General features: G+C 49.0%; 3 protein-coding genes across 3 annotated transcripts in view; 1 reads left to right on the top strand and 2 right to left on the bottom strand.

Moving 5' to 3' along the window:
* Ccdc63 (coiled-coil domain containing 63) overlaps positions 1 to 6,058 on the top strand; it is a 29,483-nt gene extending 23,425 nt beyond the window's left edge. The window contains exons 10-11 of the mRNA XM_075957502.1: positions 4,828 to 5,031; positions 5,919 to 6,058. Of these exons, the coding sequence (XP_075813617.1) occupies positions 4,828 to 5,031; positions 5,919 to 6,058 (344 nt within the window). The remainder of the gene's footprint in view (positions 1 to 4,827; positions 5,032 to 5,918) is intronic.
* Positions 1 to 18,713, bottom strand: part of Pheta1 (PH domain containing endocytic trafficking adaptor 1) — a 298,237-nt gene that overhangs the window by 46,250 nt on the left and 233,274 nt on the right. The gene's annotated exons all lie outside the window — the stretch shown is intronic.
* Myl2 (myosin light chain 2) lies at positions 7,174 to 13,314 on the bottom strand. Its single transcript, XM_075980065.1, has 7 exons — positions 13,254 to 13,314; positions 12,567 to 12,656; positions 11,019 to 11,094; positions 9,697 to 9,801; positions 8,655 to 8,733; positions 8,524 to 8,572; positions 7,174 to 7,374 (listed from the first exon to the last, which is right to left on the bottom strand). Exons 1-7 carry the CDS (start codon positions 13,254 to 13,256, stop codon positions 7,276 to 7,278), a joined length of 501 nt encoding a protein of 166 aa, XP_075836180.1. The 5' UTR covers positions 13,257 to 13,314; the 3' UTR covers positions 7,174 to 7,275.

The raw sequence follows: 18,713 nt of genomic DNA on the forward strand, positions 1-18,713 counted from the left end.
ATTAATTACTAACCTGCATTTCTTATTATCTTAAGTAGTTGGTAATAATAACTTCCAAGGACTAGAAATTTATATTACATTGTTAAATGAACATATAGGTACAATATCTTGAATTAGGAACATATATATAGTCTGTTTTTAACAAAATTAATCTCAAATTTGTATCAATATATAAAATTTGGATACAATATACAAAAGTCCAATCTAATGTAACACATTTAAAACTAGTAATTGTTTTTTAAAAAGTAGATTCAATAATCTACCTATTTTTTTTTTTGGTTTTTCGAGACAGAGTTTCTCTGTGGCTTTGGAACCTGTCCTGGAACTAGCTCTTGTAGACCAGGCTGGCCTTGAACTCACAGAGATCCACCTGCTTCTGCCTCTGAGTGCTGGGATTAAAAGGCGTGCACCACCACAGCCCAGCCCTAGCCAGTGCTCTGCCTCCTGAGTGCTGGGATTAAAGGTGTGAGCCACCACCACCCGACAATAATCTACCTTTCTATCTTATCATATCTATATCCTTCCTTTTTCTTTTCAGAGTACATTCAATAATCTACCCTTTTATTCTATCCTATCTATAATATCCATAATCCATTGAACAACCAAAAACCACCCACCCCACTTTCTTGGGGATGTGACCTCACCTCTTGGGGATGTGGGTCCTGTATTCTTAAATTTACTTTCTACTGTCTGGGGGTGATGGTATTTTTAGGGGAATCTTGAAAGAAAAATTTGGGTTAACTGTCAAGTCCTGGGAGAGGTAGCTCTATCACTCAGCCTATGCATCATGGGAAAGTGCAGGGCTTGTCTCAAGTCCTGGCTGGAGGGGTCTGTGAGGCTGGGTCATCTCATCTAACCATCTTGAAATTGTTCTGAGAAGTTGATAGTCCAAAGCCAATCTTTAAGGGGTGCTATCAGCTGAATGGCATCATATGAATCAGGTGGAATCGTTGTTGTGGGGCCCCATCTTCTTCCTGGAGACTTCAGACATTACTGTAGGAAAATTTATTGCTCACTGTGGAAAACTTAAACATTATTTATATCAAAGTGGAAGGTTTGAATTTCAATAAACATATTCAAAGAAAGGTACCATAGAGATGAAAATAAGTATGCGGAGAAGTAAAATTTTTGAAAGCAGAGTTTTGATAACCTTAGGCCCTAAATTTTCTCTTCCTTCTGTCCCACACCGGGTGGCTCCTGATATGAGACTGAAACTCTGAATTTTTTTTTTAACAACTGCTTCTTCTTCCCAAGCCTCAGTGTTATTGGCTGTGTGTAGGATCTATTCATCCATTGGTGCTGATATGACCTTTAAGGGCCTAAGTATCTTTTTTGCATTAAGTTAGGATTTTCAAAAGCCAGAGATTCAATGAGTACTTGTCCAGCTTCTGGACTTGCTATCCCTATTTGTACAGCTTTAGTTTGTCTTTGGAAAAAGTCACTAAAGTGTTTGTTCTCTTGGGCCTTGTATAATTTTAGTATATGATTCAATTCTTTTTCCTGGTTGTTGAATCTTCTCCCAAGCATTTAAGGCTGCTGTACGACATAGGAACAAGATATGTTTATTGTATATAGCTTGACCCTCTGGATCAGCATAACGGCCCTCACCAAGAATTTGGTCTTGGGAGGCCTCAATTCCTCTGACTCTACATTGATGTTCAAGGGCCTTAGCTTTCTCTCTTCACAAACTCTTCCACTGAAGCTGTGAACCATGGTCTAATACAGCTGACACTAGTTGAAGGTTACTCATGTGGAGTAACCTTATTTCTTGAAGCCCATGTCTTTACCAACTCCCTCATATATAGTGAATGTATGCATAAGATACTACTGCTTTATTAATATCTTTTAGGTCTTTCATACCTATAGATTTCCACTTACATTCTATATATCCTTTTGGGTATTGAGCATTTGCTGGCTTTTCAGAAGTCGTACAGGATAAGTAGCTAAAGCTCTCGGTAAATCATCCCTGACTCTGAGAGGTCCTGGCAATGCTAAATCTTCACCATTGTCTTTTGCCTGTGCCTCCTCTCCTTGATTATTAGTTCTGATAAGTTCCTCAAATGTTTCATATATTTTTATCACTGTCTTTTGTAAAGTCTGAATCTCTTGATCTGTGAATATTTTCTTTATTTCTTTCCTCCTCCTCCTCCTCTTCCTCCTCCTCCTCCTCCTCCTTCTTCCTTCTTTATTTTTGGTCTTGAGACAGAGAATCTCTGTAGCTTTGGAGCCTGTCCTGGAATTAGCTCTTGCAGACCAGGCCAGCTTCTAACTCCAGAGATCCGCCTGCCTCTGCCTACCGAGTGCTGGGATTAAAGGCATGTGTCACTACTGCCCAGTAACCTGTGAATATTTCTGATGATTTCATCAAATCAATTAATTTCTGTTTTTCATTCTGCACATGTGATTCCAAGTTTTTAAATTTTTTCATTACTGCTGTCTTCTCATCCTTAGAGATCATTTGGATGGCATGGAGGTTGCCTTCCAGGAGGGTTGTTCTAGCTATCAGCTTGTCATAACCTTTTAATAGATTTCGATGATCAATTTCAACAGGATGAATCTTTTCAGATAATCTATCTTTCTGTACCATTTTGTAAGGTTTCATAACCCATTGACATGGAGTGAGTGCATGTTGCCTGTCAAATAATGGTTATTATTTCCAGTAGTGTGAATCCTTTCAGCCAACCTCTCAGTACGAGTCTGTAAAGTCCATATCATCTCTAAACGTTTCCCATTCTTCACGCTGTTACTTCTTTAAAGATATGAGTTGGGCGGTGGTGGCACACGCCTTTAACCCTAGCACTCGGAGGCAGAGGCAGGCGGATCTCTGTGAGTTCAAGGCCAGCCTGGTCGACAAGAGCTAGTTCTAGGACAGGCACCAAAGCTACAGAGAAACCTTGTCTTGAACCAAAACAAAACAAGAATCAAGGTGTAAAAAAATTTTTTAAAAAGCTATAATATGAATTATCAAACTGACACCGGCTATGGCTAAGAATGTATATATCCCAGGTAGGTCATATATCTCTCCTAGAATTCCATCCATGATAGAAACAAAAAGGTTATTAAATTCTTGGATGTGGCCGGGCGATGGTGGCGCACGCCTTTAATCCCGGCACTCGGGAGGCAGAGGTAGGCGGATCTCTGTGAGTTCGAGACCAGCCTGGTCTACAGAGCTAGTTCCAGGACAGGCTCCAAAGCCACAGAGAAACCCTGTCTCGAAAAACCAAAAAAAAAAAAAAATTCTTGGATGTGGGTATTATCTGCAATCATTTTAGGGGTGGTTTCCAATTTGCTATATATATATCAGATGACTTACCTCTGTTAAAATCCTGGTTTAGTTAAGACTTTAAAGGTGTAATAATGACGTGGGCCAGAAAAACCCGTGGATTTTCTAAGCAGAACTCAAAACCAAACTGAACGGAATTTTGTTAAAGAGACGGCGGTCAGGGCAGCCATGCGGCAGATGCACACGGGTCGCTGGAGTCAGGGGAATCTGCGGTAACCATGTGGGAGCTGCACGCACGCATGTGGAGCTGGGGGCAAGCCACGGGACCGCAGGAACCACAGGAACCACAGCAGCTGTGGGGGGGGGCGGGAAACGGACACGCAGAGTGGTGCCCGATGGGGTGGCAGCAAGGATGGGCGGGCACAGCAGGAGAGGAAGCTGAACTGGAATGGATGGGAGCCGGGAGAGCTAGCCTCTCCCGAACCGAGGTGTTTAGGCTTGGGTCCAGCTCCTAGAGGAATTCCAGTCCCAGCTCTGGCCTGGGCTGGTGGCAACCCCCCCCCAAAAAAAAACAAAACAAAAAAACCAAAAAAAACCCCTCAGATAAATGGCTATTTGTTTTGTTTTTGTAAATTTGTGCCCCAAAAGTTGGGCACCAAATAAAGCACAATTAATAAACTCAGAGACAGAAATTGGGGTTCAACCTGAAGACCAAAAAAGCAAAGCAGCCAGCCACTGGCTCTTTCCTTGACTTCAGTCTGAAAATGGCCATCCTGCTACATGGAATCTCAGACTGAGGCAGACTGAGAGCCGCCTGCTCCCGTTTTACATTCCTCTCCTTGGCTGGGATTAAAGGCCTGAACCGCCCTGTTTCTGTGTCAAACCAGTGTGGCTACTGGAATTAAAGGTGTGCGTCACCACTGCCTGGTCTGTAAGGCCGGCCAGTGGGGCTGTTTCACTCTCTGATCTTCACGTAAATTTTATTTATTAACATACAGATGAAATGCCGCTACACACGCATACGTGCACGCTTCGTATTTGAGCCTTATGGTTTTTTCTCTAAGATGAGGAAGAAGGCAAGCATGGGGCTCCATTGAGTTTGTTTAGTGCCGTATAGTAACCCTTGCCGAGGCAATAAGACAAGAAAAAAACAAAAATCCTGATCAGAAGCAGGAAATGAAGCGCTGAGAGTGCGACCCGGTGTGTAGCGTGTGCTGGCTGACCGCCTTTTGCATTTCCAGGTTTGGCTTCACCGTTCAGGGTAGAGAGCAGACATGAAAACTCAGGTCACGGCAGCTTGGCATGAATGGTGCCCCCTCTATTCTTAAAATTTAACCCACAGGGGCTGGAGCGATAGATGTTCAGCGGCTAAGAGCCTGTACTGCTCTTGCAGAGGACTTGGGTTTGAACCCCAACACCCACATCGGTGTCCCCGACAGAAGAAAAGACATCAACAAAGGCCTGGAGTCAGGCTACCTTGACTTTTAGTTTACAGTGGAAAGCTGAATTTTGGCCTTCCCATTGTCAACACTGAGGGAACCCTTTTCAGAACATGCTTTCTGGAAGCTGTCACTCGTGGTGACCGTGACCCCGTTGTCTTCCAGCTATCATCGAGAAGAAGACCAATGACCTTCTGCTCCTGGAGTCAGTTCGGCGCCTGCAGGATGCGGAGGGGCCCGACGTGGATGTACCACAGCCCTTCGTCAACCCCTTCTGGGGCGGCTCTGCCCTCCTCAAGCCCCCAGAGCCCACAAAGGTTGTGCCCCCTGTGTTTGGGGCAGACTCCTTCAGTGACAAACTTGAAGAGGGTGAGTTCTTTCTCACTGCCACCCAGGCGGGCCACTGGATAGAGTCTCTTAAGGAGCCCGAGTCCCTACAGGGTCTATGGGCCAAGCCTCAGTATCCCTCATTACTTCCTTGAGTAACATCCCACTGTGTGAGCAATCATCACACGGTGGCACTGGTTTGAAAACACAGATGGGCATATATCCTTACGGAAAACTGAGGGGTCAGAGCAGAAGTCAGAACATAGTCACTGTAGCCCCAAACCAGAAACAAGCAAAGGAACCAGCACGCGTACACGCGTGTGCGCGCGCGCACACACACACACACACACACACACTCTCATATACATACTCGTTCAAACATACAAACATAAACACACTTATTCTCATACACTCATACGCACATACATTCTCAAACACATGCACACACATTTGCACACACATACACACATTCTCAAGCATACACATACACACATGTATGCACACATATTCAAGCATACACATACACACATGTATGCACACATATTCAAGCATACACATACACACATGTGTGCACACATATTCAAGCATACACATACACACATGTGTGCACACCTACACACATGCACCATTCACTCTTAAGTCAGAACTTAATAAACAATGGAGCGTTATGCAGCCACTAAAGCAAATGTCACTCTGGGTAAGACAGCTTGGCCATCAAACGCTGGCTGTGCCATGCAGTTTTGTCGTTGCTATGAAACCAGCTGTTCTCCCATTCTTGCTTGGGAACTCCCTGAGGGCACATCTCTGCTTGGAGCTCTCCAGGGCTTTCCACACCATGCCCAGCTCAGCATGGAGTGACACTGTCCCTGGGAAGGAAGTGAGCTGGGTGTCAATTCCCAGCTCCTCACAGAGCTCTGTCCTGGGTGCAGTGGAGCAGCCCCTGGACCACAGCAGCCTCCGGCAGCTGGTCTTGGAGAACTACCTTCACAAGGACCGTGGCAAGGACCCACAGGACACCCTGTCGGAGAAGGGGGATGAACTGAGGCCCAAGAAGAAGGTGGTAGGCTGAGCTGCAGGTGGCTGTGTTCCACACCCAGAGATAATAAATGTTTTCTTCCTGAGCCCCAGGGCCTTTGCATGTGCTGTGCTAAGGTGCTCTGAGGGCTGGAAACCAACCTTATGTGGGGTGGGGGACAGAGCAGAAAGGCACTCAAAATCTGGGGCCCCAGGTTCAGTGCTCCTGGAAGAGTGGGTGTCCCTGAGGGATCCTCCAGGACCCACCCTTTGAACTCCAGCTTCCTGCAAGGGGCCCATAGGGACTTCATTGATTACACGGCTGGATTTGACCCTGGGGATGGGACTGTGGGTTTCTTCTCTCTCAGACAAGGCGATCACCATGCCTGATCCCAGCGAGTCTCTTGAAGTTGGCTTTCCTTGTTTTTTTTTTTTTTTTGACACAGGCTCTCATTATGTAGCCCAGGCTGGCCTGAAACTCATTATTTAATCCTGTCTAAGTCTGAAACTCACAGAGATCCTCCTGAGTGCTGGGATTATCCAGTCTAAATCTGGAACTCAAAGATCCTCCTGCCTCTGCCTCCTGAGTGCTGGGATTAAAGGTGTGTGCCAGGCTGTGCTGTACCAAGCCCCTCCAAAGCAAACAGAGCTAAAGGAAAGCTGCTTTGGAGCAGATGGAGAGATGGCACCGGTCACCCTGGATGCAGCTGCTGCTGAGCCCATGGACTTCTGAGCTTTTGGAACTTTTTTCTTTTGCTTTTCTTTCTTTCTTTCTTTCTTTCTTTCTTTCTTTCTTTCTTTCTTTCTTTCTTCCTTCCTTCCTTCCTTCCTTTCTTTCCTTTCCTTCCTCCCTTCCTTCCTTCCTTCCTCCTTCCTTCCCTTCCCTCCCTCCCTCCCCCCTCCCTCCTTCCCTTCCTCCCTCCCTCCCTCCCTCCTTTCCTTTTTTTTGAGACAGGGTTTCTCTGTAGCTCTGACCATCCTGGAACTCTATCCATAGACCAGGCTGGCCTCAAACTCAGAGATCCACCTGTCTCTGCTTCTGCTGGGATTAGAGGAGTGTGCCAGGCAAAAATCCTTTGTTTTTTGAAATGAGATTCCTGCAGCCTTCACACAACCCAAATACTTTTTGAGTTTGGCTACACAGGACCAATGAGCCAACAGCCATCATGATTAGATCCAAGACTTCCTGTTTATTTGCACATGGCCTTGGCTGGGGTGGCAGGGGCTGGGCCGGAGAGCAGGCTGTAGGTCACCCGAGGCTGGGCTCAGGGCTCAGTCCTTCTCTTCCCCGTGGGTGATGATGTGGACTAAGTTCTTGTAATCGAGATTGCCGGTGACATCTGGGGGAAAGGCTGTGAACATCTGGTCAATCTGAGAGCAAGAATGGTGGGGACAGAGACAATGAGACTGGCAAGGGGCAGAGGCCTGAGAGCCCAGGAAAGACCTGGGAAGGACCCCTGTTCCACAGCCGCCAGCGGGTCCGAGGCAGGAGGTCCAGCTCCCTGGGCACTCAGCCCAGGCTACCGTCCTGGCTCAGCGTCTGTGTCTACATGCTCCCGTGTCATTACCATCTCTGCCTCTACTCCCCAGGGTGACCCCAAGGTCCCCCCTAGACACCCCAGGCACCCTGCAGTGGAGAATAGAGGTTCAGCAGCACAGGGAGCTGAGTGGATCAGGTTCAGGTATGCCAGGGCCTGATGGAGACTGCAGCTGAATGCAGGCAGAGGGCCTGTTGTGGTCACATGGCCAGAGAGGTCATATTCTTGGAGGAAAACCAGAAATCAAGGTGGTTATTTTACATACAATTTCCCTGTTTAAAAAGTATTGGGTGAAGCAGTCATAATGGTGCCTGTGATCCCAGCACAGGGAGGCAGACAGAAGGTCTGGGAATTTAAAGTCACCTGGATTAAGTAGCAAGTTCTAGACCAGCCAAGGCTGTGTAGTGAGACTCTGTCTTAAAAGGCACCCCCTCCCCCAACATGGTTTTGAATGGTTACTATTGGTTCCCCCGACTTTTCTCCATCTTGCTGTGCCAGGGATTGAACCCAGGTTTCCTTGCACACCAGGCGAGTGCTCTAAGCCTGAGCTACAGTACCAGCCTTGTTAATCTTTATTTTGTGGCAGTTCTGACCAAGTTGCCCAGGTTGGCCTTAAACGCTATAGCTTGTGCAGGCTTTAAACCTGCAATCCTCCTGCCTCAGCTTCTCTGGTAGCTGGGACAACTATAGGCTGCCATAGGCCTGTGTCATGAGACCTAGCTGGCTTGAATTTGTAACCACCAAAAGACACTGTGCCCTGGCCCTGTGATGGCATTGTGCACTGTCAACACCACCGAGCCTCGTGGCATGTGGCAGTGAATTCTGTTGTCATATGACCCACCTTGACAGATGGGGAGACTGAGGCACAGTGAGGTTAAAGTCTAAAGTCCCATGAGTGATGGAGGGATGGTTCTCTCGGGGGATATACACCAGAGCGAGACAGAGCGCTTGTGAAGGGGGCTGGGCAGTGGGGACACTGTACCTCCTCTTTGGAGAATCTCTCTGCTTGTGTGGTCAACATCTCCCGGACACTGTAGGAGAGGAGAGAGCAGGTGATGGTGACATATGTCTGGGGTGGAAAGTGGGGACCCCACTCCCTCAGAAGTCACTCACTAGTCAGCCTTCAGCGACCCTTTGCCTTCAGGGTCAAACACCTTGAATGCGTTGAGAATGGTCTCCTCGGGGTCAGCCCCTGTAAGAGAAGGTGGGCTTACCAATCTGATGGGACGGGAGCCACTGGGGCCGTAGGAAGTGGACCCAGGTCCCCCTGAGCCAGAGGAGCTGGGGCAAGGCCATTTCCCTCAGGGAGATCTGGGTTTGAACAAAGGCTGGGGAGTTGGCTCAACAAGAGGGCTTGCTGCTCCTTACATCCTCCCGTAACCCCGCCTCTTCTGGCCTTCACGCACTGCACGCGTGTGCTATGCAGGCACTTATACACACAAATAATAATATCTTAAGAGAAGGCTGAGGAGCCAACAGGAAGTCAATTGCAAGGGAGGGTTCCAGAACAAGATTGGGCAGGTTGACTCTGGGACTTTGTGGGTTGCAGGGCCTTTCAAGTAAGTTGTCTTTCTGTCTCTGAATCCACCATGACCTGGGGGGTAAGAGTAGAGCCAGCCACTCAGGTGCTCCAAAATATGTCAGTCACTGAAGCCGATCAGCCCAAGGCTGGGTAGAGGACTTGGATATTTGCCATTGCCGAGCAGCTTCTGCCGGAGGAGCACACCCCCACACCGCCACTGGAGGAGGGATCCCCTGCTAGAAGAGCCTCACCAGCAGCTGAAGCAGCAACCCTGCTTGCTTTTATGCTATTTTTCTTCTTTTTATTATTTTTCATGTGTATGAGTCTTTTGCTTGCATATATACTGTGTACTACATGTGTGCCTGGTCTCTAGAGAGAGCATTGGACCTCCTGAAACTGAAGTTACAGACGGTCATGAACTACTGTGTAGGTGCTGGGAATTGAACCTGGGTCCTTTGGAAGAGCAGCCAGTGCTTTAAACCATTGAGCCATTCTTCCACACTAGTTTTCAATGAATACTTTTCCACTTGTGAGTTGCCCATCTTTCGCCCATGCTGTCTCTTCTAGAGCTTAATGCATGCCCACAGGTGAACACACACACATGCATGCTCACACTCACATGCACAAACTCACCTTTAAGTTTCTCCCCAAACATGGTGAGAAACACAGTGAAGTTGATCGGTCCTGGAGCCTCCTTGATCATTTCATCAATCTCTTCATTTTTCACATTCACACGTCCTAGCGGGAAACACTGGGACTGAGCGCTGGGAGGGGCAGCTGTGGCCCTTTGTGATCCAGCTTCCGCTGGTCTGGGAACCGTCGGGGACAGTGGTGTGTGTGTGTCTTTGTGTGTGTGTGTGTGAGAGAGAGACAGAGAGGAGAGAGAGAGAGAGAGAGAGAGAGAGACAGACAGACAGACAGACAGACAGACAGACCTAGGGCAGACTTCCCCAGCAGTGTTCTCGAGCAGTCAGCCAGCTTCTGATGTGGACTGGGGTGGTTAAAACAGTGTTGTCAAGGCTAGGGTCATGGTACAGGGGATTAAGTGGTGGCCTAGAATGCAAGAGGCCCTGGGTCCCACCCCCCAGCACCTCATAAACCGGGTGTGGTGGCAAATGCCTGCACTGGGATGATCAGAAGTTCAAGGTTCTCCTGGGCTACTTAGTGAGGTTGAGGCTAGCCTGGGCTACATGAAACTTGCGCTCATTAAATGAATAATGTCTTCAGGCTTGAAACCTTTAATATAAGTAAAACATGCTTGTGTTGTGATGCCCTTCTGAGATGCGGGCAGAGGGCTGTGTCTCCAGTCACCAAGGGAACTCGGTCAGGCTTGCGGTAGCCCGAGCTGCATGGTGTCACATTCCTGCTCTCTCTCCGGCACGCGTCTGTCTCTGTGCAAACCGGACAATGCTGGTCACTTCCTAAGACTGCGTTTTTAAGGTAAATGGCCGCAGCAGTTACAAAGGTGGAGAACAACTCCCAGAGTTGTTCTGGGAGCCCTGAGTTTTGCGGATGGGCACAGGGGGGACTGGGAGGCAGGCTCACACACTTGAAATGCTGAATAAGCCAAAATCCCAAATGGGATGACCCCAGTAGCCTGAAAAACAAATATCTGGAAGGATTTTAAGGTCTGAGACTGAAGCATTGATCAGAGCATGGCCTTCTGATAATTCTGTTTTCTCCTTTATTCTTTTCTGAGTAGTTTGAATTTTCTATGATGAGCCAGGAGTGTGCTATAAAATCTGTCTGTCCTGCCCCTTCCCCTGACACCTTGGGTTAAAAGGAAAGGAGGAAGCATGGGAAGACCCGGGAGTGGCTCCCAAAGCCTGGCTGCAGCTGAAGCTTTGGCATATGACAAACAGGCTCCTGGCTTCTTTCGATGCCCGCACCACCCCTCCTCCACCTTCTACCCTAATAAGGGAAGGCAATCTCCGTGCAGGGCTCACGCCACATACCTAGGGCAGCAAATGTGTCCCTCAGGTCATTCTTGTCAATGAAGCCATCTCTGTTCTGGTCCATGATTGTGAAGGCCTGTGGGGCAGGGAGAGTTCAGCTGAGGACAGGGAAGGGGTTTCTGGGAGCTCCAGGGACCACAACATAGAATGGATTGAAGAATTGGAAACAGTCTTGAGCTGATTTAACTGCAATGTCCCTGTTAGGCCCCCACCCCAGAGAATCAAAATCATGTCCCCATAAAACCCTGCCCAGAAGCTGAGCAGTAGAGGCGCACACCTTTAATCCCGGCACTCGGGAGGCAGAGGCAGGTGGATCTCTGTGAGTTCGAGGCCAGCCTGGTCTACAGAGTGAGTCCCAGAACAGTCAGGGCTATTACACAGAGAAACCCTGTCTCGAAAAACAACAAAAGACCCTGTCCAGACATTCTGATGTAGGAGAGCCCCAGGCACACCCTAGCATCTTCAAAGGAGGAATGAGACCCCAAATGAGGCTCATGCTACTAAGCATGGTTCAGTCCTGAAAAAGAACAGTGGTTCCATCCTTGTCACAGCAGGGTTTCACGGAGGGAGCAAGGCCAAGATGACCGACCATGGGTCACAGGTTGCCTGGGTACTCCAGGAGAGAACTGACCACAGGCACCAAGTTTCCTCTTTTGAGGTGACAGGTGACCTGAGCTTTCATGGTGGTGACTGGTAAAGACACGGTAAGAGTAAAACCTGGTGATCCACAGGAGGTGGTGTTAGTAGGGACAGAGGTACCATCTTAGAACCTATGTAGAAGTGCTTGTGTGACCACAGCCCCTCCCCCCGCCAAGGGCCAGGTGTGAGTGAGGAACCCGTGGTGCTGCTGGGACATGACTCTCTTGACCATGGCCAGTGGCTTCATTTGGCCGCTTTAATTAGGGCCAGAGATGCTTGCAGCAAGGCACAGCCCACTGCTGAGGGCAACAGGCTTCACGCAGAGCCGCACTCAGTTGTCCGAGGTGGCCCTGCCCTTTCCGCTTTGGCACTGGAAAGGAAATTCTCCACGGCTAATATGCAGGGACGCGGCAAGGCTAGACATAACAGTGATGGGCATGGGTAGACGGCCATGCTGCCCAGCCCAGCGCACTAGGACCCAGGCAGGGAAGGGGAATCAGGAAGGACTATAGGGACCAGGGGCTGGACTTGGTTCTCCCACCCCCCACCCTCTCTCTCTTTCTCTCTCTCTCTCTCCCCCTCTCTCTCTGTCATTTATCACCCCCCCCCCCCCGGCACAGGAGCCACTGAGGATCTCAGGACACAGGTGACCAAAGTGGGAATCAGCACTGAGCAGAGATTGCCAGTGGGTGACTGTGGCTCCCCAGCACCTCTCTTCTCTGCTTTTCTGGAAGATTCCTTGTATGTCAGTCGGGGGGAGGGGGAATGCACTTTTTTTTTTAAATAATCTATAGAGGTTACTAAGACCAAGTGTTTGTTCAGGGGTTTGCAGACAGTCTGAATGAGCCTGGGCACATGGGCATGCAGGTCATTTCCCCAGTCATCTGGGGAGGGGGCTGCCACACCCACCTCCTTGAACTCCTGGATCTGAGCCTGCTCAAACATGGAGAACACGTTGGAGCTTCCGCCTTCTATCCTCTTCTTGGCTTTCTTCGGTGCCTGGGGAGGAAGCAGCCATTAGGCACGGCTGAGTCCCAGGCCTGCCCCGTCACCTGGTGAGGGACTCTCCTTTGCCCAGACAACATGAGAGAGAAAACGACACTTGAAAGGCTCCACCAAGGAGACAGACTTACTGGAGGCTCAGAGAGAGTGAGTCACTTATCCCAGGCCACACAGCCACAGAAACCCACATAGTCTGTGCCCCTGCCACTGTCTCGCTCTGACTAGGAGGTTGGGAGGCAGACACCTACCCAACACTATGAAAGAGAATCTTTTAACAGTTCCAAGTTCAGAAGATAGAACCAGAAAAACTTTCCTGAATGGAAAACAAACAACCCAAACCAAAACCCAACCCAAACCCAAAACCTCCCCCTCTTTTATTCAATTTTTGCAAGTCCCCTAGGGAGCTGCTCTTTTCGGTTCCTTGGGGACACTGATTGGGGTCACTCTGCATGGCTGGTACACAGTGCTGGTCCATCTAGGGCTGGGGGAAGGTTTATGAAAACTTCCCTCCTCCTCCAATGGGGTCCTTAGCTTACAGGGTGCCTCTTGATTGCCCACCCTGCATCTTCCCTCAAGGGTCCACTGGCCACTCACCATGGTGTCTGGAGCTGGCTGCTGCTCTGGAGAATTCCACGAGTCTACTGGCCTGCATCTGCTGTGGAACAATAAATACCTCTTCCCCGGGGTTAAAAATATCCCCATGACCACTTTTGGCAGTTGTAGGTGAGGCAGAGGCCACCTAAGCCCCCCCACTCCATGCCGTTCTTCTGAAGTAAGAGCTGCTCACTGGCGGCCACCGCCTGGATTGACACGTGAGACCCAAAAATGCCTTCAAGGTTAAAGAGGCAGTGGCTGGGGCCTGGCCTGGGAGTGATGCTCAGTGCCGCCTGCCACGCCTGTCATTGTCTAGTGGGGAAAAGGAACCCTGGAGGAGGAGGTGAACCTCTGTAATTAGGCTCCCTAGCACCTTGGGGCCTGTGCACCTGCGCTCCGTGGGCAGCCTCTGGGGCGCCCTATCTTTGCTCAAATGTCACCCACCCTCGTTCTTGGCCTCCCTTCCCTGATTTGTATCCATGCCCTGCCCGGCTCCGCAGTGTTCTGAGCAGGCAGTGTGATGGACAGCCAGCTGCCGAGGCGGGGGCCTTCTCAATGCCTCTTTCTCTGCTTCCATCTACTTGGCACAGAAAGCTTCTTGGCCGCTCGCATTTGTGGGCCTACTGAAGAATGACACACATCACACTCCCATTCAAAGTCTCCAGCCACCCCACGGGAGCGAGGTCACTTTAGCAATTGGGTTTCCATCTCACAGCTATGAAAAAAGTGAGCTCTGAGAGGCAAGCCCGCTGCTGGGACAGTGGTAGTGTGGCCTATGTCCCCAAGTGCTGGGGGGAACGAGTGTGTCACTACGTCAACTCCTTTTCTTTTTGAGACGTGGTCTCATATGTAGCTGAGGGTTGCCTTAAACTCAAAAAATAAGAAAAGGGAAACACAGGGTTTATTCTTCCATTTCTTGCATTCAGGGTGGCCTTGAACTCACTATGCAGCTGAGGCTAACTTTGGAATCTGGATCCTTCTGCCTCCTCCTCCTCTTGAGAGCTGGGAAGACAAAGATGAGATTCGGGCAGCCCAACCTTCATTAGGTGACAGTCATTTCCTTCTGAGGTCAAGATTGTTTGAGTCTGTGGGGCACAGACATATGGCCAGATATAGCTATTAGAAAGAAGGAGGGCACTAGAGATGCCTCAGCGGTTAAGAGCACTGGCTGCTCTTCTAGAGGACGTTGGCTCACACCTGTCTGTAACTCCAGTTCTGGAAGATCTGACACCCTCACATTGACATACATAAAAAAAAAAAAAAGAAAAAAAGAAAAGAAAAAGAAAGGGGGTTAGGAAGGTAGGGAAGGGAAGTGGCATACACTGGTTACCCCTGCACCCAGGACATTGAGGCACGAGGATCAGGAGTTCATGGTCAATCCTTAGCTACATAGTGAATTCAAGTTTAAGGCCAACCTGGGCTACATGACTGTCAGCAAAACAAAATACAACCAATTGACCACAACCCCATTTCCCTGGCTTCTGGAGATTTGTTGAGTGACTGAGAAAGGAGGTGACCCACGATGGTGTGAGGCTGGAGGCTGAGGTCTGGCATTACCATGAGCCTTGGGCCCCCAGAGGTGACCTGTCCCCATAGCCACTTTTCTACTGAGCTGTCTGAGGAGCTGACTTGTGTTACCGTGTGGGAGACTTTCTGGTGACCCGGTGAAAAAACCCTGGCCTGAGAACTTGAGGCGGCAGGCACTTGTCCATGGACCTCCACAGCCTCTGTGGGCTCCTGTTCCTTCTGGTAAACACAGATGTGCTACCTTGGACTATTGGACTCCGTGAAGGAGACCAGAGGATTCTGGGATCATGTTGGCCCAGCCAGGGTGCAGAGGCATGGTTGCTGGAGGTGCAGTGTTTCCGAACTCTCAGTCAGAGGCCGGATCCTTGAAGAGGCCCAGGGTGGGTCCAGGCAGGGGACTTAGCTCCCTCCTCACAGTTCATGGTGGAGGCACACAGGGGCTGACACTGCTCTGTCCCTAGGCTCTTGGGTGACACCCACCCTGTGGCCCCAAGCTCTCACGACTTGTGAAATTTCTGCAGCCTTGAAGTTTCCGAGATCCACTGAGCACGGAGAATCAGGGCCCCCACCCAAGCAGAATTGCCGGAGCCTCCAGAGCAACTGAGAACAAAGCGAGAGTATGGCTTTCCCACTGCCCTTACAAAACACAACGGTAAACCCCGTGGCCCACGGCAGCCAAGCTCCTTATCTGGCAAGGTTGGCCGTCAGAAATAGAAATGGAGCAGAGGGCTGCGTCCCACTGTGGATGTGGGGACAGTCCCTCCCTTACGCCTTCCAGCTCCTGGCAGCTGCCGGCATTCCTGGGCTCTCATCCCCATCAGAGCAGTCTCTGTCTGGCTTTTCTAGCTCTTCAGTGTCCCTCGCAGGTAGTCACAACAATAAAGCTTAGATGTATATAAATGCGTGGGAAAATATACACCAAAGAATAAAAGGAAAACACAACCTGTCCCCAAAATAAACAAAGGTCAATACACTTGAATACTGTATATATGTGTATGTGTATGCATACATATCTACATCTATACATATACACACACACTGCGCGTGCACACACACATACACACACATCCATTCAGGTGCTGGGGAGACAGCTGAAACCCACATAAAAGCTGGGCAAGGTTGGTGCGGGCTGAAAGCCCATCACAGGGGACATGGGAACAGAAGGAGTTCTCTGGCTCGCTGGCCAGCAAGTGCAGCCTACAAGCAGTGAGTCCCAAGCTTTGTCTCAAAAAATAAAATGGATGGCCTCTTAGAAATGACCCTGAAGGTCGACCACTGGCCTCTATGGGCACACACAGGTGCACGTGACAGGTACCTGAACCCACTTGAGTGTGAGCACACACACACACATGCACACACACACACACGTACACATATACACACACAAATAATTACACATTGACAATTTTAAAAGTTGAGAGGAGAGGAAAATATAGGCCATATTTATAAATACAAAAATGATTTTACCCCTCATTTTTTTTTTTGGTGGGGAGAATCTCTGTGTTTAATACATCGAACCTTGGAAGCAGCTGTGTCGAAGACAATGAAGCCTTCTTTCCCCCTTTTAAACTACGTGATGGTGCCAATCCGAAGCTGCCACCACCACCACCAAGAGGTGGAGGGAAAGGATCCCGTAGACTAGAGGGTAACAGCTTTGGACTTTCTATGTAAGAATGCAGCTGCTAGTCTCTTCTTAGGAGCGGGGTAAAGAGATTTGTGGAACTGCTCAAATAAGGGGGATCTTCTTCCTAAAGGGAACACCGTGGGCCACATCTTGAATCATCCAGGACCAGGGTGAAAGCCAGGCCACTGGAAGGCACTGTTAGCGCCACCAAGACCGCCTCTTGTGGCGCTACCCCTCATTCTAAAGGACTTTATGTAATTATTGGAGCTCTACTGTGTGTAGAATCCTGTGTACATCTGGAGTTGGGGTTTAGGTATGTTGTTTGAACCCCAAATACAAGCCAGATGGTGGTAGCACATGCCTTTAATCCCAGCAGTCAGGAGGCAGAGACAGGCAGATCGCTGTGAGTTCAAGACCAGCCTGGTCTAGAGAGCGAGTTCCAGGACAGGCTCTGGTAGAGCCAGGAGGTGGGGTCTGTGAGAGGTGACTGAGGTTAGGTGAGGTCATGAGGGTGCCCCCCATGGGCTTAGTGATTTAGTAAAAAGAGGACAAGGACTACTAAGCCTCCAGCCTTTGAAGCAATAAATCTCTTGTGTTTGCAAACAACACAAGTGTCTATAACACTGGTGCTGTGTTATAGAAACACTGATACACTAATACTTAACTCAGCAGAGATGAACTTCCAGAATCCTGAGTTGTATGCCCAACTGTTTACAGTATAACACAGCAGAGAAGGAATATCATTTCTTTCCTTTCTTTCGTTCTTTCTTTCTTTCTTTCTTTCTTTCTTTCTTTCTTTCTTCCTCCTCCTCCTCCCCTCCCTCCCTCCCTCTCTCCTTTCTTTCTTTCTTTCTTTCTTTCTTTCTTTCTTTCTTTCTTTCTTTTTTTCTTTCTTTCTGGTTTTTCAAGACAGGGTTTCTCTGTGTAGTCCTGGAACTCACTCTGTAGACCAGGCTGGCCTTGAACTCACTACGATCCACCTGAATCTGCCTCCCAACTGCTGGGATTAAAGGCATGTGCCACCAATACCTGGCTATTTTCTATTTTGTTTTGTTTGTCTGTTTTGTTTTTGCTTCTTTAGATCAAATTTCACATAGCCCAGGCTGGCCCTGCACTGATCGAGACTGACCTTGAACTCCTAATCCTCTTGGCACCACCTCCTAGGTGCTGAGTTGATCTATTAAATGCCTTTGCTCTTATAGGCCTAAATATTGATGTATTCCTCTAAGCAAGCAAAGAAACAAACTAAACAACTCCCAAATGCCAAACCTCAGGGAAATTCATGTAAACTTCAGAAATGACCAGACAGAGTCAAGTCTTTGCCTCTGCACTAAAGGGGAAATGGGTTTACAGGGTTCACTGTCTCCAGCTCCAATCCTGGTACTGGGTTAGAAAAAAAATGTTTCAAACTGACAGTGGTGGTGCATGCCTTTAATCCCAGCACTCGGGAGGCTGAGGCAGACAGATCTCTGTGAGTTGGAGGCCAGCCTGGTCTACAGAGCAAGTTCCAGGACAGCCAGTGCTACAAAGAGAAACCTGTCTCAAAAAAGAAAACAAAACAAAAAGATGTTTCTTTGTTGCAAAAGGATGGACAGAAGTGACTGCTGGTGGTTCTGGTTGTGGGGGCGCCAGTGTGTGCCACACAGGGACCGTCCACAGAGAGGACACAACTCCTCGGGCTGGAGAGGCTCACATGCTCAGAACAAGGGGAAACACACAGGTCCTGCAGTTTGAGGACCATGAAGACATCTGACATAGTCCCTGGAAGAAAGACGTGGCCCTGTGAAGGGACTCAGCCCGCTTGGGAATGTCTGGACTTCTAGGGAGGTGAAGACAGGACTTCGGCCACACACCCAAGTGTGATGAAGCATTTGGCATCTGTCTGACTGGAGCCAGGGGGAATATTCACCTTTGATTCTCTTTGCTTGGGCACTGTGCAGCTGTGTGACACCAGGTAGGATTTTTATCCTCTCTGAGCCTCACTGTGCTCATCTGTAGAGTGGGCATGATAATGATATTACCTTCTTGGGGTTGTCATGAGGATAAAATCAGAGTTTTTTGGTTTTTTGTCTTTTTTTCAAGACAGGCTTCCTTTGTGTAACAGCCCTGACTGTCCCAAAACTCACTCTGTAGACCAAGCTGGCCTCCAACTCACAGAGATCCGCCTGCCTCTGCTTCCTGAGTGCTGGGATTGTAGGCATGTGCCACCAACATCCAGCCAAAATCAGATTATTTTGTGGATGTTGACCTGGGGACTCCTGTTGGGGTGAAGAGCCTGCTAACTTGCTACCCCCCCCCCCGCCAGACCT

This window comes from Microtus pennsylvanicus, chromosome 1 (assembly GCF_037038515.1).
Source record: "Microtus pennsylvanicus isolate mMicPen1 chromosome 1, mMicPen1.hap1, whole genome shotgun sequence".
NCBI classification, from domain to species: Eukaryota; Metazoa; Chordata; class Mammalia; order Rodentia; family Cricetidae; genus Microtus; species Microtus pennsylvanicus.